The following is a 22,623-nucleotide window of genomic DNA, read 5'->3' on the forward strand; positions in this document are numbered from 1 at the left end:
ACAGTGCTGTGGCACATGTTCCACAGCAGAACCACTGACCTTTTCCTTACATTCTGTGGTGGGCTGCCTCTTTGTGACAACAGTCCCCTCTTACATGTATAATATGCCCAACTCAGGGTCAGGGTGCGGGTTTGATTGGGAAGGAGAGGCAGGAGGGGGAGAGCTACCGTTACAAATTGTTTGTAAAGTACTATTTAACTGTATCTACTCTGCAAAACAGAATGATTGCACATAAGCAAAATGCCGTGGATGGTGGAAATCCTAAATTAAAGCAGAAAATGCTAGAAATACTCAATATGTCTGGCAGCATCAGTGGAGAGAGGAACAAAGTTAACGATTCAGGTCTGTGACCTTTCATCAGAACTGGGAAAAGCTACAGATGTAATAGGTTTTAAAGGAAAGGGAAAGGGGGTCAGGTGTAAAAAGAACAAAATAGAAGATCTGTGATAGAGTGGAGGGCAGGTGAGATTAAATAGCATTATGACATGGCAGATGGCGTGTGCCAGGCAGACCAAATTCATGAGGGAAACTTGGTCACGCTATCACAGTGGTTTCGCAATTTGTAGTACGAGATGTGTACACTGAATTCAGAAGTAATAAGTCCACAAGACCTTTAAAGTTTTTTTAAAATTAAATTAAAATATTTATGAACAAAATAAAAGATGTCAAGCACATATATAAAACTACAATTACTACTATAATAACTCCTAAAATTCCTAAATTAATCTGACTCCCAGTTACATTCCCTTTAAAGCAATGGTCCACAATAGATTTTAGATTTAAAACAAACTCAGTAAGTTAACACAATACTCTGGACAGTGGAATTCCAAATGGTTTTTCTCCGGGTTCAGTTTCGTTAGATAGCAGACTTATGCACAAATGCTGGAGGCTTCATTAATGCTATTTCACACACACCTGTTAGATCTTACATGACCTTCTGACACATAACCTCTCATTCTCCTTTATATATGTTTCTCTCTTTTTAATATGCAAACTCTGTTGTTCTATATGCATTTGAAACTGTATCTTTCTCATAATATAAAAACTTTCATGTTGCCACTATATATTGACAGTAACCTTTGGGAAAATAAACACCTTCCTTTGCCTTGCTTATCTGGCTTGTTGTAAACAGACTAAGATTCCTCTGAAATCCAAATATCACTTCATTTATCTAAAAATTATAATTCCCTTCACACCTTACATGCTAAGCCAGCATCTACGCTTACTCATTAGTAGTCAAACACCTAGCTTCCTTTGATGATTTAAAGCTTGCAGTCTGCTTGACTACAAAATGTAATTAAATCACACAGACCCAACTATACTTACCCCCCATAAACCTACTTCACAATAAACCAGAAAAATATTCTGAAGAAAACCTTAGTTTCATTACAATAGCAAAAGAGTTCATGGTATAAAGCATGATCGCAATTGTGGTCTGAGGTAGTTAGGAATCTATTCTTCTGAATAACTGGTAATCAGACAATTGAATATGAAGATTTCAATGGCCAACAGGGTTGCCAACTCTGGTTGGAAGCATTCCTGGAAGTTTGATCATGTGACATTATGACCTCATGATATTTGTCAATATGATGCCCAATCACAAGCCATCTGGCCACATGACATCTATAAATTTGTTGTGTATTTTTGCTCTTGGTTTCACCAGTAGCTGTTGTGTAACAAGTTCCAAGAATCAGGAGGCTACCTGTGGGCAGGTGAAGGGAAAGTGAGGATGGGGAATAATTTGCAGAGGGGACACTAGAGGTGGGGATCTTTAATTCCACATGTAATGGTAATTCACTGACACTACATGGACAATGCTAAAATGGTGATACTCCGATTCCCTTCATAACCAACAGTAATGCAATAATTCACTGATAGACTATGTAACTGGTAGTAAAGCCGTGATCACCTAACTGTAAAAGCAATCCTGCTGATATTCATCCTGAAAAAGTAGTTAATTCTTCCTGCACTGCACAAAGAGTGATTTGGCTCGCCAGTCAGCCACTTTAAACAGACCTGATCTGTCTCCTTGGACTATGGTTTGGACTCAGGCTGTGCGTGAAGATGACCACTTTGACCCGAAACCTCATTCAGGCTGATTTATACTTGGACTTCACATGACAAATATCGAGCAGCACAGAACAACCTGACCTAAACCAAGAGGTCGCAAAAGGGGCAGAGGGCTCAGTGTCTGGACAATTCTCACAGGGCACATTGCTCTAAACTCAGCTCAGTGTGCTTACGACACAGGTATCAGGTAGAAAATACAATTGCGGACCAAGAGGAATACAGAAAGTTCAGAAGGGAGGTGAAAAAGCATATCAGAGAAGCAAAGAGGGATTATCAGAAAAGACTGGCAGCCAACATAAAGGGGAATCCCAAAGTCTTCCACAGGCATATAAATAGTAAAAGGGTGGTAAAAGGAAGAGTAGGGCCAATTAGGAACCTCAAAAGGAATTTACACATGGACGAAGGGGCCATGGCTGAGGTATTAAATGAATACTTTACCAAGGAGGTAGATGCTATGCAGGCCATGGTGACAGACAAGGAAATTCTGTCACTAGAAGGGTTCAAAATTGATAAGGAGGAAGTGTTGAATAAACTGTCGATACTTAAAGTTGACAAGGCACCAGGACCGGACAAGATGCATCAAAGGATATTGAAGGAAGTGAGCGTAGAAATTGCAGGGGCACTGCAATAATTTTTCAGTCTTCCCTAGACTCAGGGGAGGTGCCAGAGCACTGGAGAATTGCAAACATCACACCCTTGTTCAAAAAAGGTTGTAAGGATAAGCCCAGCAATTACAGACCAGTCAGTTTAACTTCAGTGGTGGGTAGGATTCTGGAAACAATTATTCAGGATAGAATTAGTAGTCACATGGAAAAATATGGGTTGATAAGGAAGAGCCAGCATGGATATCTGTGTTTAACTAACTTGCTAGAGTTTTTTGAAGAGGTAACAGGGAAGGTCAATGAGGGTAATGCTGTTGATATGTATGGACTTCCAAAAAGCATTTGGTACAGTGCCACACAGACTTGTGAGAAAAGCTATTGCTCATGGAATAAAAGGGACAGTATCAACTTGGATACAAAAGTGGCTGAGAAATAGGCAGCAGAGAGTAACGGTCAATGGATATTTTTTGGGCTGGAGGAAGGTTTGTACTGGAGTCCCCCAGGGGTCGGGATTGGGACCCTTGCTTTTCCATATTTATATTGATTTAGATCTTGGTGTGCAGGAGGCTTGGGAGTATTGTAAACTGCGAAGAGGACAGTGTAGAACTTCAAAAGGACATGGACAAGTTGATGGAATGGGCAGATAGGTGGCAGATGAAGTTCAATGTGGAGAAGTGTGAGGTGATGCATTTTGGTAGGAAGAACATGGACAGACAATATAAAATAAGGGGTGAAATTTTGAAGAGGGTCCAGGTGCAGAAAGACCTGTGTGTTTATGTGCACAGGTCATTGAAGGTGGCAGGACAGGTGGAGAGAGCAGTTAATAAAACATATAGTACTCTGGGCTTTAATAATAGGGGCATAGAGTACAAGAGCAAGGAGGTTATGCTGAATTTATATAAGACACTTGTTAGACCTCAGCTGGAGTATTGTGTACAGTTCTGGGTGCCGCACTTTAGGAAGCATATGAACACATTGGAGAGAGTGCAGAAGAGGTTTACAAGAACGGTTCCAGGGATGAGAAACTTCAGTTATGAAGATAGATTGGAGAGATTGGGACTGTTCTCCTTGGAGAGAAGGCGGCTAAGGGGAGATTTGATAGAAATGTTCAAAATCATGAGGGTGCTGGACAGAATAGATAGGGAGAAGCTGTTCCCGCTCATAAAAGGATCAAGAACGAGATGGTGCAGATACAAAGTGATCCAGAAAAGAATAAAATATGACGTGAGAAAAAACTTTTTCATACAACAAGTGGTTTGAGTCTGGAATGCACTGCCTGGGAGTGTGGTGGAGGCAGGTTCAATCGAGGCATTCAAGAGGGCATTAGATGATTATTTGAATAGAAACAATGTGCAAGGGTACAGGGAAAAGGCAGGGCAATGACACTAAGTCATAATGCTCATTTGGAGAGCCGGTGCAGACACAATGGGCCAAATGGCCTCCTTCTGTGCCATTAAAATTCTGTGATTACCAAAATTCCTAAACTACTCTTTGGTCTCAGTTTCAATAAAGTAGAGGTTTTATAGAATAATGGAAATTACAGCAGAGGCAGAAGCCATTTGATCGCTGGTGCTGATGGTCTGTCCAGTAGCCCCATTCCACCCACTTCACGCCACCCCCCCCCCCACAAAGATCTTTTTAATATTCCACCTTTTCAGGTACATATCCCATTCCCTTATTGAAATTGTGTTTTAGTCTGTTTCTCAAATCACCACACATGAAGGATCCTATGGTCAAACAGCCCTCAGTTGGAGAACTTGCCCCTTCCTCTCTATTGTTTCTTCCATTAAGAAGCCTTGATCTCTGTCCCTGAGTTCCCCATTCACCCACCAATGTGAACAATATTTCACTTATATCCACAGGAAGATCTCACGGTTTCAGCCATAATTTTACTGGCTGTTCCTCTCTTTGTCTTTCCCTCTCACCACGTATATTGCCTTGACCCCAACATTTCACTTTGAAACAATAGGTCGGATTATCGCTCTTGGGCAGTTGGCCAGCAATGTATCTGAGCCAGCTGCCTAATCCCGCTGGCAAGAAGCCTGGACTATTTTGAGGATCAGATCTCATTACATGCTGCTGGCAAGCTGCACACCATGGTGAGCTGCAGCAGGAAACCTGCTATCACCAGGCCAGCCTAATATTGGGTTTTCTGGGGGCTGATCCAGCTGGCAGCAAGGTAGGCCTGGGAAGTGGGGGAGGGGGTGACGGGTGGGGGAGAGAGCCAGAGTGGCAGCAGCCCACATTATTTTTGCCAAGTATTCTTGCCCCTCCTGACCTCTCAAAAATAATTGGTCCCATATCTTTCTGAGACCCCTTCTTCTGCATCACCTGGTAGAAGTGAGGAGCTGCATACCTGGTTATCCCTCAAAGTTATGTATGTCATAGGACACCAGTTTGCTTACAGTAATGAAGATGTAGAAATACACTCTGGAAGGCTTCTTAGTCAAACAAAACAAACTTTATTTACTCGAGAGCTTCCGTGGCTTGATTCAGGTGGACACCTGCGACTCTTGATGGAAAGGCCTAGTAAATATGGTGACAGAGCTGGAACAGGCTGGCAGGTATTGCACAGCTGTTTTAGCTCAATCCCATTTTCACCTTGTGGGCCGAATTAAAAACACCCCGAATAGTTGAAAGAAGCCACCTGGAGGGCAGGGTATGGATCTGCATGAAGTCACCCAACTGCCAGATTACAATACCAGCTCTTGCTTTGCAATCAAACATCATGTGGCAGATTTAACACCAAAGTGGATTATTACAACAATACCTACAGATGTAACTGGTACTGTACATACATGTGGGCACTTTTGTAATGAACTTCCCCACAAAGAATGCCTGACATAGGTGCTTTCAATCGCTTTGAAATGGAACACTGTGGACCACTTAGTGATTTTAATATAAATTTAGATATTTTGATTTTAATTCATTCTAGTTAAATAGTAAAATCTATAGTAATTTGGGAAGCAGCGAAGCAGAGGTAGGTTGAACAGAGAAACTCCTCAACCATTCAGGCTGGAGTTATAAACCCAAGCTGCTCCATCATCACCAGTGGCCGGAGAGTGTAATTACAATGCAACACATTTACAGAGATCATTTCTATTATAAATATGGGCATAGGAAATTAAAGCACATGGAGCGTGCACAGACATTTTTAATATATTAAAGATTCACATTGCACTCCATAGGCTAACACCACAGGAAATGGCAATCAGATTTTTTAAAATTGGTAAAAAAATAAAGGCTGAACTATTGTCAGGGAAAGTCATCTTTTGTTCATTAAGCCATAGGCCAGGATTTTACGGCCCCTCCCGCCTGGCGGAATATTACAGTCCCGCCAAACTGAATGGAAATTTAAATGGCTCGCCCCATCCGCTGGGAGAGACATGCTGGGGTGGGGCCACGATTACCAAATGAGACTCCCACCAACCTCAATGCCAAATTAAATCATGTTTCCTCTTTGGACTCTGTCCTCCAAACGTAGAGGCACAAAATTTGTTCACACAAATGAATCAGCAACACAAAAAATAAACACCTTTTTAAATGTAGCTGCAGCATCTGGAGAATACCCATATTAGAAACTTTACAATGGGAAGTATTACATGAAATTCTTGCATGTGACCTCGTTCACTGCAGAATTATCTATAATCCTGCTCTTTTATTCTTTCAGGTCCCAAGTCTTTCCTTTGGGATCTCCATATACAGTTGTATATCAAAAGGCCTCCATTTACTTTTAGTACTGGTTCATGCAGAGATTTTCACAGTGTTTCTGTATACATCATTTTTATTTTACCGTTAATACCAAACTGATGCAAATATTCTCACAGGACAAAGTCTTCTCCAAATAGTAATTACAGCTACTGCAAAAAATGACAACATTTTAGTCATTGTGTTATTGTTTAATTGTTCATCTTAATTTCTTCCTTAAGGAGAACTGTATAATGTTGGCATAAAGTGCAGAAATCATGTTAAACTAATTTTGGTGCCTTTGACATTTGGATAACTCTAAAGGCAAAGTCCATTTTCATTTTTCAAATCATGGTGCACAAGTCAAAGAGATACCAGATTCTAAATCTATGTTGTAGAGATAGTGCAGTGAAGTTCACTCACCAACATCTGGTCAGTCTCTCAAATACTTGAATTTCCACAGTTTATAAATTTTAAACCCATGAAAACTCAAGCATCCAACACTGATCTTTGACAGACCACTTTACTGTTGTTTCCAAAATATGAACCGAAACTTCCTATCCTTTCGTGCCTTATATGGCACAAAAGCACCTATTGTAGTGGTCTGACAACGTATAGTTTATTCAATAGCATTGATCCAAGACAAACAAAAAGATTAGCATCTTCACTCCTTTAATGGGAGAATGGTTAGGACTGGGTTAAAGAAGCAGGCTGAGTGAAAACGAACTCAAACACCTGCAAATTGCATTATTTCTAAATAGTGCAAATTCAATATTAAAAGAGAGTAAAGACTCAGATCATCTTGCTCATCCCAAAATATTACTAATCTTACCTGGGGGCCTGAAGGCCCAGGAGGACCAATTGTACCTGATACTTTACAAGATTCAGTTGTCTTTATTTCCAGTGGTAAATTCTTCAAATTAATTTCTTCTTGCTATGAAACAAAAAAATTACAGAAAAATACCACATATAAATAAGCTCATTCAAAAGATGATTAAGGTGTAAAAAGGACTGCTCTTCTCATTTGCAACCAGTCCATTAGTTACTCAAGAGTCATGCATTGCAATGACAGCTCCTAAACATTGATGGCACAGAGTAAAAACAAGTGAGGAAGGAGAGATCCAAAAGCAGAGCTCACTCAACTTTCCAACTATTTTCATTAATGAACAGAAATTTGGATAGGCTCAATTAATGTGTGATTCTTCCTGTGTGCCAACCAAGTACACTAATAGGAAATGTTGACCCACTGCTAATTAAATTGAGTCACCAAGGTGAAGGGTCAAAGTCTGTGGCACTGGACACTACCAAATTTGAAAAAGGTAGGAGAGCAGACACAATAAAATAAAGAGCAAGTGGTTAGATTGGCAGTCATTGATTTGCAGCCATACTGCTCCATGAGGCGTGACTAAATCGTCCACTGAAACAAAAAGCTTTCAAGTCCCTGTTCAATAGTCACTGTCAAAAAAAATTGAACCACTAAGGTAAACTTTGTCCAGCATGCACTACTATCTAGGTCACATGTCAGGTTGTACAGACTGTTACAAAGTAATCTGTTACCGAGTAACAAGTATTATAGAATCCTAATTAGGAAACCCAAGGGATTTCAAAAGGCAATCCACACTTTTTAGATGACCCAGCTTGTGAATGCACCGCCTACTGCGGATGAGTCACACAGAGTAGGAAGGTCAAATGTTAATCCATGCTGAGTTATTTCTTCCGTGGGTTAAATACCCTAACAGCAAGACTACCTCCGCTTAAAACATTAAAACATTTAATGTAAGATCACACATTTGTGTAAGATGCCCATTGAACCATATCCCAAGAAAGGTCAGGAAATTGGAAAAAGGGGTGGGGGGAATGATAATACCATTGCTGTTAGGAAAAATACAGATCTCAAAATTGTTTCGCCAGTGCAAACTTCAAAGGTATTTATCGTCTTTGACAACAGCCTCCAAAAGTTGAGCAATTTAAACATTGCTTAAATGTTTTATTTAAGTAATCAAATTCATGCTTAATTAAAAGTCAGCTCTGCTTTTAGTTTATAGAAATTCTGCAAATATTTTAAATTCCTCAAATACATTAACATTCTAGTAATTGTCATTCAATCCCTACATCCTACCAGAGGCTTTCCCTTTTGTTCTTTCCTCACCCTCGCACCCCCCCCACACCACCAGGCCTTTTCCCCCTGACTCTGCAATCGCTTATAAACTGTGAAATCTCTTATTCATTCCAGCTCCGATGAACGGTCAATGATCTGAAATATTGGGGAAATTGTAACCTAAAGAAATGGGTGGGTTTGGGTCACTTGGGAGTTAAAATCTTAAAAATCTGCTTCCAACTCAAGCCTGGCTCTAGTCCGCTCACTTCAGTCTTTAGTAAAGACGGAGGTGGGTGAGTGGGGGACCAACCTGCTCCAAGGAGGCAAGCCTCATTGTCATTCAGATTTTAAACTCTGATCAGCCAGGAAATAGCTGATGGACTATAATGTAGCAAAATGTGAATTTGTCTACTTTGGCAGGAAGAATAGAAAGATAGTATACTATTTAAATGCAAAAATTGTAGAGCTCGGACGTGCAGAGGGATTTGAATGTCCTGGTACATGAATCACAAGAAGTTAGTATGCAGGCATATGTATGGGGGAGGTGGTGGTGTAGTGGTAATGTGGTGGTGGTGTAGTGGTAATGTCACTAGACTAGCAATCCAAAGGCCTGGACTCATACTCTGGGGTCACAGGTTCAAATCTTAATGCAGTTGATGGAATTTAAATCCAATTAATAATCTGGAATTGAAAAGGAGCCTGGATTTCTGCCACAGCAGAAGGGTTCTTCATTGTGTAAGACCTACCTCAAAGCCCAGCATTTCCCATCTCTGTGAGGGGGACTGTAACTCTTGTAGAGTTAAAACAATTAACTAAATTAACAATAACAAGGGAGAAATCAAGCACAGCCCCTAAGTCAGGTCAGCTGTAAAATCAAGGAAAAACTTTAAAGGAACCTTACAAACATCAAACTAAGATGTGATTAAAGGGGTCAACAAAACACCCCAGTCCCCGCGGTGCCCACCGGGCACGGAAGGCCTCGATGGTGCCGGCAGACACCGCGTGCTCCCTCTCCAGGGACATCCGGCTGCAAACATAGCCGCGGAAGAGGGACAAACAATCGGGGGGGGATCGCCCGCTGCCTGGACTTGTTAATGGCCAACCTGGCCAAGCCCAGGAGCAGGTTCACGAGGAGGTCCTCCTCCTTCCCGACCCCCTTCCGCACCAGGTGTCCATAGATCAGGAGCGTGGGACTGAAGTGCAAACGAAACAGCAACAGAAGGTTTTTTAAATAACTAAAAAGGGAGTGCAGCCTATCACACCCTATATAAACGTGGTCCACGGACTCCACAAGACCGCAAAAAGAGCAGGTGTCTTGGGAGTCCGTGAACCTACACGTTCTACGGTTGTAGGGGACTGCCGCATGCAACACCCTGTAACTCTTTTCGAGTCAAAACAATTAACTAAATTGACAATAACAAGGGATAAATCAAGCACAGCCCCTAATTCAGGTCAGCTGTAAAACCAAGGACAAAGTTTAAAGGAAACTTACAAACATTAAACCAAAATGTGATTAAAGGGGTCAACAAAACACCCCAGTCCCCGCGGCACCCACCGGGCATGGAAGGCCTCGATGGTGCAGGCAGACACCGCGTGCTCCCTCTCCAGGGACACCCGGCTGCGAACGTAGCCGCGGAAGAGGGACAAACAATCGGGCGGGACTCCCCCCTCAATCGCCCGCTGCCTGGACCTGTTAATGGCCAACTTGGCCAGGCCCAGGAGCAGGTTCGCGAGGAGGTCCTCCTCCTTCCCGACCCCCTTCCGCACCGGGTGTCCGTAGATCAGGAGCGTGGGGCTGAAGTGCAAACAAAACAGTAACAGAAGGTTTTTTAAATAACTAAAAAGGGAGTGCAGCCTACCACACCCTATGTAAACGTGGTCCACGGACTCCACAAGACCGCAAAAAGGGCAGGTGTCCTGGGAGTCCGTGAACCAACACATTCTTCGATTGTACGGGACTGCTGCATGCAAAACCCTCCAACCCAGGTCCCCGATAGAAAGCGGGAGGACACCTCCGTAGAAGGCCTCCCATCGGGGGCCTCCGCCGCCGGACGGCAACAAGGCACACCAGGGCGTGTCCGGGCGGCGGACCAGGGCGAGAAAATGGAAGGTGTGCAGCAGCAGTCCATACAGAAAACTCCTCCGTGCCGTGCCAAATGGCACGGAGGGCATGTCCCTGAGGTGGCTCATATTATTGCGGGGCACCGGCACCCGAGGAAGGGTTCGGGGCTTGGGGCCAATGTGAAATTCTTTCCGAACAGGGGAACGTTCAGCCGGAAGATCACCGCGCACCTGGGCCACCTCGAGACCTAAAATGACATCGGGTCCGAGCACGACCATTCTTAGGTCTTGGATGGCATCGGCTGCGACCTGGATACTCACTGACGCGCGACGCGCCAACACCTGCGGGAGCATCCAGCCCAGTCCTCCGCCACCCAGCACATCCCCGATCCTGGTCACCCCGGCAGCCACAGCCCTCCTCTCCGCCAGCCACTGAAAGGGATGGAGGGGCGGATTCCTGAGCAGCGGCTCTCTGACGATAGCCGCTACTCCTGACGGGGGAGAGCTGCGTCGTGAGGCGACCACATTCCAGACTTTGATCAGGTCCTGGTAAAAGACGGGCAACGCCTGTAAGGAGCCACCGAGGCCCCTCTGCTCTATAAACAGGAGCTGCACGTCATAATTCAAACACCCTGTAGTCAGACTGGGGTTCACACATGCATAATTGACAGAGGCAGCTGGCCATTTAAAATCACCAGCTGCCTCCACTGAAGTGGGATCTTGGAATGACAGGAGTGTGGAATCCAGATTGCATAGGTTAGAACAGGAAAGAGGAGGTCTAAACTTGGTGAATTCTTATTGATAGCCTTTGGATAGGGTTCCAGAGAACCTTTGGGAGAGGTAAGTCACTTGTTGAACATGATTATGCATGTTTTACGCATAACTCATTGGAACTGCCAAGCTCTAAAAGAGGGTGTAAAGCTGTCCAGGAACTGTCCAACTGTCCAGTAGCTCTCCAGCTGTCAAATCGGTCAAAGCTATCCAGGAAGTGTCAAACCTGATAAATCTGTCAAAGAATTGTCCAAGGATACTAGATGAGCTGGCATGGAGGGGGTAAGAGCTAAGGATGGTGGGCCTATGGGTTAGCACTAAGTTGGCATGGGGCTATGGGGGCAATGGGGTGGGTAGAGGGGCACTAAGTTGGCAATTGGGGTGTGGGGACCATGGGACGGTGGGTGGGAAGGGTTGGGTTGGTATGGATTAGGTATAGGGAGTTTGAGGGGTGAGATCTGGAGGGATTTTTTTGTATTATTATAATTATTTATTTATAAACAGTGTGGGCACAGAGGCAGGCAGGCCTTGCACTTGGGAGCCTGCAGATTCATTCCAGGATTGTCCACCCCACCTCCTGTTTCAGCCCGCTCCCCCCGCAACCGAAAATCTCACCTGCGGGGGGGGGACCATTTTTAAAGTTTGGGTTCAGCAAGCCGGGAAATCACCCAACCTGGGGCCTAGTCTCAGTAATGGTGACCATGAAACCATTGTCGATTATTGTAAAAAAAACCCATCTAGTTCACTAATGTCCTTTAGTGAAGGAAATCTGCCATCCTTACCTGGTCTGGCCTACATGTGACTCCAGGCCCACAGCAATGTGGTTCACTTATATATATGCCCTTGGAAATGGCCTAGCAAGCCACTAAGTTGTATCAAACACTATGAGGTCTGAAAGAATGAAACAGGATGGACCACCTGGCATCGACCTAGGCACCAGAAATGACAACAGCAAACCCAGCCCTGTTGACCCTGCAAAGTCCTCCCGACTAACATCTGCAGGCTTGTGCCAAAATTGGGAGAACTGCCCCACAGACTAGTCAAGCAAAAACCTGCCATAATCATCGTCACAGAATCATTTCTTACAGACAATGTCCCAGGCACCACCCATTACCATCCGTGGGTATGTCCTGTCCCACCGGCAGGACAGGCCCACTACAGCTGGCGGAACAATGGTATAGCAAGCGGAGAGTTGCCCTGGAAATCCTCAACATTGAAATTTCATGGCACCAGGTCAAACACGGGCAAGGAAACCTCCTGCTGGTTACCACCTACCCCACCGCCACCCTCACCCCAACCCCACCTGATGACTCAGTACTCCTCCCTCCAGTTGATGTTCAACAGGAAGTACTGAGAGTGGTGAGGGCACAGAACGTACTCTGGATGGGGACTTCAATGTCCACCAACAAGAGTGGCTTGGTAGCACCACTACTGATGAGCTGGTCAAGTCCCGAAGGACATAGCTGCTAGACTGGGTCTTCGGCAGATGATGAGGGAACCAACAAGACAGAAAATCCTACTTGGCCTCGTTCTCATCAATCCACGTTTGCAGATGCAACTGTCCATGACAGCATTGGTAGGAGTGACTGCCGCACAGTCCTTGCTGGAGCGAAGTCCTTCCTTTACATTGAGGATACCCTCCATTGTATTGTGTGGCACTAGCACTGTGCTAGATAGGATAGATTTTGAACAGATATAGCAGCTCAAAAGCTGGCCTGATGGGACTAAGACCTCATCCTGTATATTTTTTTAATAAAATATAGATATCCTCATGGGCATTTCTAAAATTTTAAAAACTGGACAAAGACCTTTTAAAATGGCTGAAGCTGTTTCAGTCTGTGGCCTTCTAACAAAAGAGGAGCTAGCTGGTGGTATTGCAGAAACTGGCACCTTGTTATCTCTGAAGAGACACCAAAGACCCTACTGTAGCACACAGAGACCAAATTCAAAGAAAACTATACAAAGGTCATCTGCATTTCATAACCCAGGCTGGCCAACTGGAGTCTATTTGTCTGCTAGGACAAGGGCCCCGCAATGTGCCTTTCAATTCTTAATGGTTGGAACATTTAACCACCCTATCTTGAGTTTGCTGTGGGGTTATTACAGAAATTGGATCAAACCAAAACCGAAGAGTTTTATATGCCACTGCATATAATGGGGGAAGCAAATCCAAACAGCTTTATGGGGAGAAATTTCCCCCCAATGGGAGGGTTGTGCGGGGGCGGGCGCGGGCCCAATCCGCGCCCCCAATCGGGTCTGCACCGCAATTTTACGTGAGCGGGCCAATTAAGGCCAACCCAGCGTGACGCACACCTGGAAGCGCTGAGTGCACCTGTGTGGGCGGGGGTGAGGGGAGTTCCCTGAGTCAGGGCTTGCATTCTTTTGCGCATGTGTGCGAAAGAGCACTGAAATCTCCCTGAGGCACAGGGCAGCTTTGTTAATTGTTTTAATTGCTATTTAAATGGCCTTAATAGGCCCGGCTGCGTGCCCGCTGAATTGAAAATCTAAATGACACACGATGACGTCGGGACGCATGCCCAATGTCACCCCCGCATCATTTTACGCGTCAGCGAGCAGGCCACGCCTCCACTCACCGACCCGAAAATTCTGGCCTATGTTTATGGATGGGTGAGAGGAGAAATTAATGCTGTTTAAATTAACCCCCCTTCTGTCTGTAACATTGGGCGTGATGAGGTGCTGTGAGCCATCATTAGCAGAATGGTACTGCAAAGGCTATGATCCCGATAGCATTCCAGCAATAGTACTGAAGACTTATGCTCTAGAGGTAGCCGTGCCCCAAGCCAAGCTGTTCCAGTACAGACACAACACTGGCATCTACCCGGCAATGTGGGAAATTGCCCTGGTATGTCCTGTACACAAAAACCAAGACAAAACCAACCTAGCCAGTTACAGCCCCATTAGTATGCTCTCCAATGTGATGGAAGGTGTTGTCAACAGTGACACTTGCTTCGCAATAACCCGCTCACTGACAGTCAGTTTGGGTTCTGCCTGGGCCACTCAGCCTCTGAACTCATTGCAGCCTTGGTCCAAACATTGGCAAAAGAGCTGAACTCCAGAGGTGAGGTGAGAGTGACTGCCCTTGACATCAAAGCAGTATTTGACAGAGTGTGGCATCAAGGAGCCCTAGCAAAACTGGAGTCAATGGGAATCAGGGGAAAACTCTCCAATGGTTGGAGTCATACCTAGCACAAAGGAAGATGATTGTAGTTGTTGGAGGTCAAACATCTTAGCCCTGGGTCCTCGCTGCCAGAGTTCCTCAGGGTAATGTCCTCGGCCCAACCATCTTCAGCTGCTTCATCAATGACCTTCCCTCCGTCATAAAGGTCAGAAGTGGGGATGTTCGCTGATTATTGCATAATGTTCAGCATCATTCGCGACTCCTCAGATACTGAAGCAGTCCATGTCCAAATGCAGCAAGACCTGGACAATATCCAGGATTAGGTTGATAAGGGGCAAGTAACATTCACACCACACAAGTGTCAGGCAATGACCATCTCCATCAAGAGAGAATCCAACCACCTCCTCTTGACATTCAATGGCATTACCATCACTGAAACCCCCACTAATGACATCCAGGGGTTTACCATTGACAAGAGACTGAACTGGACTAGCCATATAAATACTGTGACTGCAAGAGCAGGTCAGAAGCTAGGAATTCTGTGGAGAGTAACTCACCTGCTGACTCCCCAAAGCCTGTCCACCATCTACAAGGCATAAGTCAGGAATGTGATGGAATACTCTCCACTTGCCTAAATGGGTGCAGCTCCCACAACACCAGAGAAGCTCGACACAATCCAGGACAAAGCAGCAAGCTTGATTGGCACCCTATCCATCACCTTCAACATCACTCCCTCCACCACTGATACACAGTGGCAGCAGTGTGCATCACCTACAAGATGCACTGCAGGAACTCACCAAGGCTCCTTTGACAACACTTTTCAAATCCGCGACCTCCACCACCTAGAAGGACAAGGGCAGCAGATGCATGGGAACACCACCACCCTCAAATTCCCCTCCAAGCCACACACCATCCTGACCCACAACTATATCGCCAATCCTTCACTCTTGGTGGATCAAAATCCTGGCACTCCCTTCCTAACAGCGCTGTGGGTGTTTGTACAACACATAGGCCTGAATTTTGTGCTTGTCAGGTGCGCAAAATCAGCAGGCCCAGGAGTGGATGTAGAATCTGCTCCCGGGCAAGATCATGTTGTCCAGGCAATTTCACACTGGGTTGCCAGTTAAGGCCTGCCCAGTGTGCAATGCATCTTCAGGTAGGTCAGGAGAAGCAGTGGGGCGGGAACGAATAGGGCGCTGGGTCCCCATAATTGGGGTCCAATTAAGCCCCCCCCCCCAGCGGGCTTTAAAAACTCTGCAGGCAGCACCCTGAAAGCTGCCAGGGGTTGTGGGGAAGACTGTGGAAGTGTTCTTCAGAGGATCAAAGAAGAAATATCTGCAGCGCTAATGGCCTCAGCACCCAGGTGAGCAGAAGGTGGGAGGGCAAGTCCGGTGGACACTCTTCCCCCTGTTTCACAGCCGAGTCCCTGTACATCTTCATACTGGTCAGTGCCAGGCACGATGTCTTCATGACTAGGGATGGGAAGAGGCAGCCACTGCATGTCACAAAGAAGGCATAGGTGGCCGCCCAGGTAAGTGTGCACAACATGGTGCACTGAACGTTGATACAGTGCCGCAAAACACTCAACAATCTTCAGTGTTCAGCAAGGGCGAGTACAGAAATGGCCTGGAAATGCATAAAGGTGTATTTTGGTTGGCTGTCCCTCATCACCCTCAGGGGTGTAAGAGTGTGTGTGCCAACTTGCACTGAAGCCTGCGCCAGCCAAGGCCGGGAGGTCGGACTGCTTGGCCCAAGTGCATTGAAGGGTGGGGTGTGCCACTCTGGCGTGCCCCGCAACCTGTGCAACGAAGCGCTGAAGAACGGGCAGCGGGGAGCCCAATCTCCTCGCACTCAGCCGCTACGAGGTGGACACCCTAGAGCTAGAGTGCTACGTCAGAGCTCGTTCCATCGGATGTGGTGAGGCAGGGGTCTCTGAGGAAGGTAAGAGTGCAGTGCACAGATGTGAGTGTGACAGGGACAGCAAAAATCGTAGGCTCTTCTCAGTTGAAATGGAGGTGTCAAAACACCAGTGCCCATTGATCCTCCAATCGAGATGGCACCATGCTCCATTGTCTCATCAGTCCGCCAGCATGCACATTGACCATGTGATGATTGAATGTATTGACAAGTTCTCTTCCTCTCACAAATGTTCCATCCGCAAAAGGCTCCCAGGACTCTGAGGACCCCCCTTTAGCACCAGAGGAGGACACGCTCTCACCAGCACCCACGAAACACCTGTTAATTGGCCAGCCAGCGTGAAGTCGTGGTCAGGGCCCAATCACGGGTGGCGGACTCTTGAGCCCCGCTGCCGAGGGGAAAATCCTCCCCGAGAAAATATTGTGCTCGTTTCTTGTAATATCACAAAGATTGATTTCATTTTCATGGCCTGAGTATGCATGATGGCCCTGACAGGTGCAGTGGGGGCAGCAGGGGCTTTGAACTTTATTGCATAGGTTACGGTTGGAATTTGGGGTCTAAGGTGCATCACAAATGTCTTGTACAGAGGCAGCGCCCTTGGCATGAGCTGGAATCCATACCATGGCAGCCTAGCTGAAGGTGCACAATTTCAAAGCCTCCCTGAAGGTTCGTGACATCTGCCTCCACATCCTCACCCTGTGCCTCCCTGGGCTCATCAGACCCATTAGCAGATTCATCCTCCGCAGCATCTGGAGCTGCCTCTCAATCCTCAGACTCCAGTGGGTTCCCCCTTGCCAGGGCCAGATTGTCTGCTGCGCTTTGCACAATGACAGTAAGCGACATGCACTCTGGAGGATACTGCAGTGTTCCCCAATTGGCCCGGGCATCCAAACTGCAACTTCAGCAGCCCAAAGATCCTCTCTACCACCGCCCTTGTGGAGGCATGACTCCTGTTGTAGCTCTCCTCCACCTCTGTTCTTAAGGTGCCAGAGCGGGGTCATAAGCCACCATTTCAAGGGACAGCCCTTGTCACCCAGCAGCCATCCATCTGAACGAGGAGGAGCCACGAACAGCCTTGGAATCTGCGACCATCGCAGGATGTAAGCATCATGTGAGCTGCTAGGGTAACGGGCACAAACTTGCAAGATCTATGTCTTGTGGTCGCAGACGATCTGAATGTTCATTGAGTGGAACACCTGCCAGTTCACGAAGGCTCCTGGCTCACCTGCAAGCACCTTGATGAACACGAGTGCGGTCAATGGCAGTCTGGATGTGGGGGAAGCCTGCAATCGCAGTGACGCCTCTGGCTCCCTTAGCCTGGCTGATCTCGTCCGTCTGGTAACAGATGAATGTCATCACCCATCTGAAGAGAGCATCAGTAATGAGACTGACACAATGTGGGCAGCACATTACACCACACAGATCCCCCATTGACCCCTGGAAAGAACTGGTGGTGTAAAAGTTGAAGTCCACTGTGACCTTTAGAGCCACTGGCATAGGGTGGCCATCCCAACTGGCAGTTGGGGGCGATCTCCGGCACAATCATCTGTCATATAGAGGTGACGGTGTCCCCAGAGAGGTGGACCTCCTTCGACACTGGGCCTCGGACATGCTGAGGTAGTTGGAACGCTGCCTGTACACTCTGGCTGCAGGGTAGTGGCATCTCCTGAGGACCCTTCCACCTTGCGCTCCCTGCTGGCCTTGCACCTGCATCTCTCCTTCCACTGGTCACTCCCTGGGACGCTGCGTGCAGTCACCTGACCTCCTCTCCCTGTTGGCCCTCTCTTCCTCAGGGGAGGAGGTCCCAGCAGCTGAGCATGGTCAGAATTGCAGCAGGTACTGTCTCATGCACCTAAGGGTGCAAGCTGTTGAAATCTTCAGACAAAGATGGCAAGAAAAAGTATTCCGAAAGAAAGCTTTCCATGCATGGAATGCATCAGAAATGACAGAGAAACCTTTCAAATCACTTAATTTCACAGCAAAAGAGTCTTTGCCCCAGGGGCCTTTTATCCCACCCCTGGATGAGAACTCGAGGAAAACATCTTGGCCACCTTCCTGTGAGACGACCGTAAAATCACCAGGGCAACGTAAAATTCCTAGCAATTGATAAATTAATGTTCTTATTGGCTCAAAATGTCTACAGGTGCACTTCTGACTCCCGTGTGCGCCTGCCAATCTTAAAGAGCTTACACGCACGATGACGTCAGGATGCTCATGCAATCTTCTCGCACAATTTCACGCAGGTTTGGGTGGGGCGCAAACCTGTTTTCTTTGAGTAAAATTCTGACCATGGACTGTAACGGTTGGAGAAGGTGGCTCATGCCCACCTTCTCAAGGGCAATTAGGGATGGGCAATAAGTGCTGTTCTAGCCAGTAACTCCCACATCCCATGAATGAATAAAAAACAAAGGTACAGCAAGTGATTAGGAAGGCAAATTGCAAGGGGAATGGAATATAAAAGTAGGGGAGTTTCACTGCAGCTGCACAGGACATTGGTGAGACCACATCTGGAATACTGGGCAAAAATCTTTACCACAGCAGGTGGGCACGCGCCCGACCCACTCAAGCGTAAAATGACACGCGTTGACATCGGGCGAGCGTCGGAGTCGGCAGCATGCCTGCCAACAACTAAAAGGCCTATTAAGGCCATTAAAGGGTCAGTTAAATAGAGTTTTGCACTGCCCGTCCAATCTTATGGTTATGCCTTAATTGGCCCGCCAGTGTGAAAATACCTTCCGGTCTCGATCGAGGGCAGCAGTCGGCTTCCTGACCTCCCCGCCTGCCCCTGCTGAGCCTGCCTGACAAGGGCTAATTTCTGCCCACTGTGTACAGTTTTGGTCTCCTTATTTGATAAAGGTTATAATTGCTTTAGGAGCAGTGCAGAGAAGGTTCAGTTGGCTCATTCCTGAGGTGAAGGGCTTATGAAGAAAATTTGAACAGGTTGGGCCTATGCCCACTGGAATTTAGAAGAATGAGGGATGATCTTATTGAAACACACAAGATCCTGAGGAGACTTCACGGGATTGATTCTGGGAGGATGTTTCTACTTGTGGGGCAGACTAGTTTGGGCGATACAGAATAAGAGGCCTCCTTTTTAAGGAGATGAGGAGAAATTCTTTCCAAGTGTCATTGGTACATGGAATTCTCTACCCCAAAAAGCAGTGAAGGCTGGGTCATTGAATTTATTCAAAGGCAGAGTTAGACAAATTTTTGATAGGCAGGGGAGTCAAGGGTTATGGGAGGGAGACAGGAAAATGGAGTTAAGACCACAACCAGATCAGTCATGATCTTGATGAATGGTGAGCAGCTCGAAGGGCTGAATTGGCCTCCTCCTGCTCCTAAGTCCTATGTTGCTATATAATCCAGCAGCTCAATTAAGGTAAGGACTTAGTGGATTCAGATGATAAGTGCCCTCACACCTACATCCTGGATTCAGGTGTCTGCCTGAGAAGTCTCTGTGGTCAGACACCCACTCCACTGACAGTTCCCCTCCCACCCAACTCTACCAAGTTCCCCCATCCTACCAGAGGGCCTTTAACCTGCACCCGCACCATCACCCCAACCACCAGGTCTACAATTTCCAATTCTCCCCCAAATCCCCAAGCCTCAGGATTTTTCTAGTCTCCCCACCTCGCCCCCCACCCCATCATCACTAGGCCCCAGATCCTACCCCACACCCCCAGCAGCTAGCCTCTGATTTCCTCCACCCCTGCACCACCTACCCCCGCTGCCAGTTTCCCCTTCCCAGCTGATGACTTACCTGGTCCTGCAGCCTTCACCATCTAGCTCCCTGCCAAATGTCAATCAGGCTTGGCTTCTGGACAAGGAGCCAGTGATATCTGGCACACCCTAAAACACTAAAACTCCAGTGTGCGGGGGAATCCTAAATTCTGGATTCTTTGCAAGTTTCGCACCCCCCATGCCTCCTCACCCCACTTCCAGTGGATCAGATAAGTAAAAATTCGGCTTGTCAACTCTGTTTACCTCTCCAAAGATGTTGTCTGACCTGCTGAGTATTGCCAGCATTTTCTGTTTGTCTTTCCAGGGCAGAATTTTTTGCTGAGCGGGCGGGCACGCACCCAACCCACTCGAGGGTAAAATGACGCGCGATGACGTCGGGTAAGCTTCCCAACGTCATTGCACACTCGCGTAATATTTTGGTCAGCAGGCACCGCTGACAATTAAAAGGCCTATTAAGGCCATTAAAAAGGTAATTGAAACAAATTTTTTGCTGCCCGTCCAACCTTACGGTTGGCGGGCAGGCGTAAAGGCCAAGCGGCCTTTGCATTTTTTAGGAAACCTCATCTAGGGGTGGGATAAGGCTTCCAACAGCAAATAATAATTAAAATTTTTATATTTCATTTATAACATGTCCCTGCTCATGTGACAGTCATATGAGGGGACATGTTTTTAAACATTGATAAGTTTTTTACTTCTGACTTTTTAAATCTTCAGCTCCTTGAGGCAGCTCAGGGAGCTTCTTGTGTGTGCACCCGTGAAGTTCGCGCTCACCCTCTTCCCCCTTCCCCCCCCAACACACAGGCAGCGCTGAGCGCTGTTCTCGCGTTTCACGCTGGGCTGGCCTTAATTGGCCCACCAGCGTGAAATCGCGGTCCAGCCCCAATCACGGGCAGCGGGCAGCTTACCGACCACTCCCGCTAAGTCTGCCCAACAAGGGAAAAACCCTCCCCCAAATTTCCAGCTTCTGCAACATTTTGCTTCATTGACAATTGTGCTAAATTTGGTTTGTTTAAAATATTCCGAAGGAGTTCTTAGCAAGCATTCCGTGCTCTCGCAAATTAATGGTTACTGTTAAAGGGGTTATCACAGGCAGTTTTTAATAACATTGTAGTATATTAATATTTAGTATCTTGACACTTCCTCTTTCCTAGTGGGTTTTGTAGTTCAGGTACCTACAAAAAAGAAAAGTAGCGAAGCAAAATAATTCTGGATAATGGTGGATAATTTGTTTGTGTAATAATCTATTTCATATTCTGCAAATACTTCAACCTACGGTCAAAACTGTGAAGGAAGTTCACTTCAAGAAAAGAATACAGCTAATAGCTATATGGGTCAAACACTACCTGGTTATTCATATATTTTAAGGTCATTACCTCACCTTGGCCTTTAGTCTCCCCATGCCTGTGCCTCCTGTGATGGAGAGGACAGCTTTCTCCCATTTCTTGGCCAGCCCTGCTCTGAAGTCCATAGGTGACTCTTTCCTAGATTTATTCTTCTTTCTTTTCTAAATTGTCCTCTGATTAGTATCTTCCTACACTGGCGCAGTAGAGGTCTTTAACTCTGTAATGGTGGTGGGAGTCTGCGGGGGGTGGGGTGGAGTGTGTAAGAGGAGAAATCAAACCTATTCCATGATACCTTGTATTGGTGCTTAACAGCATTTCAGCAATATGTTGCTCAAACTGCTATATGATTTATTTTAGTTACAGATTTGTTAATTATAGCCTGGAGTTCTGATAGTCTATCCAAATCATATAAAGCCAAATATAGTCAATCTAATGTGTGCATCTAACATAGCAGAGTGTTGCTGGAAGTCTTGAGACAGATGCAACAATTTTTATTTAAAATTTCTGCACTCTTGACCTAGTTCTTCCTGCTTGATCAAAGTCACAGTACAACATAGAGCCTCTCTTAAAGAAGGTATTGTTAGTTTTATCCCTGTAAACAGTAAGTTAGCAGCACCTATTAGCAAATGTTTACATTCATGTGTAAACTCAAGGGTGGTTTTAGGAATTCATACCCCAGGCACAATCTTTGCCAGCACTGAGTACAGCAATCCTGAGACTTACAACATAATTGATTCCTGAAAACCGTGTCGTAAGTTGGAATTGATTTTCCCCATAGGAACAATGTTATAAATGGGGGATTGGTTTATGAACCAAGGCCCAATGCCCTATTTACCAGTTACCCATTTCTCCTTTCCGACTTAGTCTCAGGAATTTATGTTTGTTATTTTGGTTAATGATTTTATACTTTATAACCCATTTTGAGGATTTTTATAGGGTGATAATGGGTCTTTTTGGGCTTAGCCTCTGAAAGCTTTATGAACAGGAATCCACATGCCCGACTCTGAAGGGCAACCTCCATCCCTGTGTGTTTTACTGGTCCCACCTGGTGAATTCAGACCTCTCCTGGACGGCTGTCCAAGGGATGGCAGACTTGGCTTTGGCAGTGTTGGATGACGCTTGAGCCCAGCTATGGCCAGTGGGTTGCATGGAACCGGTTGGGTGTGGTATTCTGGGATGATTGGCTTCAGGCTG

The 22,623-nt window shown here is 46.2% G+C and overlaps 1 protein-coding gene across 1 annotated transcript in view; it reads right to left on the reverse strand.

The window, feature by feature from the left end:
• Positions 1-22,623, reverse strand: part of colq (collagen-like tail subunit (single strand of homotrimer) of asymmetric acetylcholinesterase) — a 111,640-nt gene that overhangs the window by 74,393 nt on the left and 14,624 nt on the right. Inside the window, exon 3 of the mRNA XM_078539039.1 lies at positions 7,192-7,293. Within this exon, the coding sequence (XP_078395165.1) occupies positions 7,192-7,293 (102 nt within the window). The remainder of the gene's footprint in view (positions 1-7,191; positions 7,294-22,623) is intronic.

The sequence above is a fragment of the Cetorhinus maximus genome, chromosome 3 (assembly GCF_964194155.1).
Source record: "Cetorhinus maximus chromosome 3, sCetMax3.hap1.1, whole genome shotgun sequence".
NCBI classification, from domain to species: domain Eukaryota; kingdom Metazoa; phylum Chordata; class Chondrichthyes; order Lamniformes; family Cetorhinidae; genus Cetorhinus; species Cetorhinus maximus.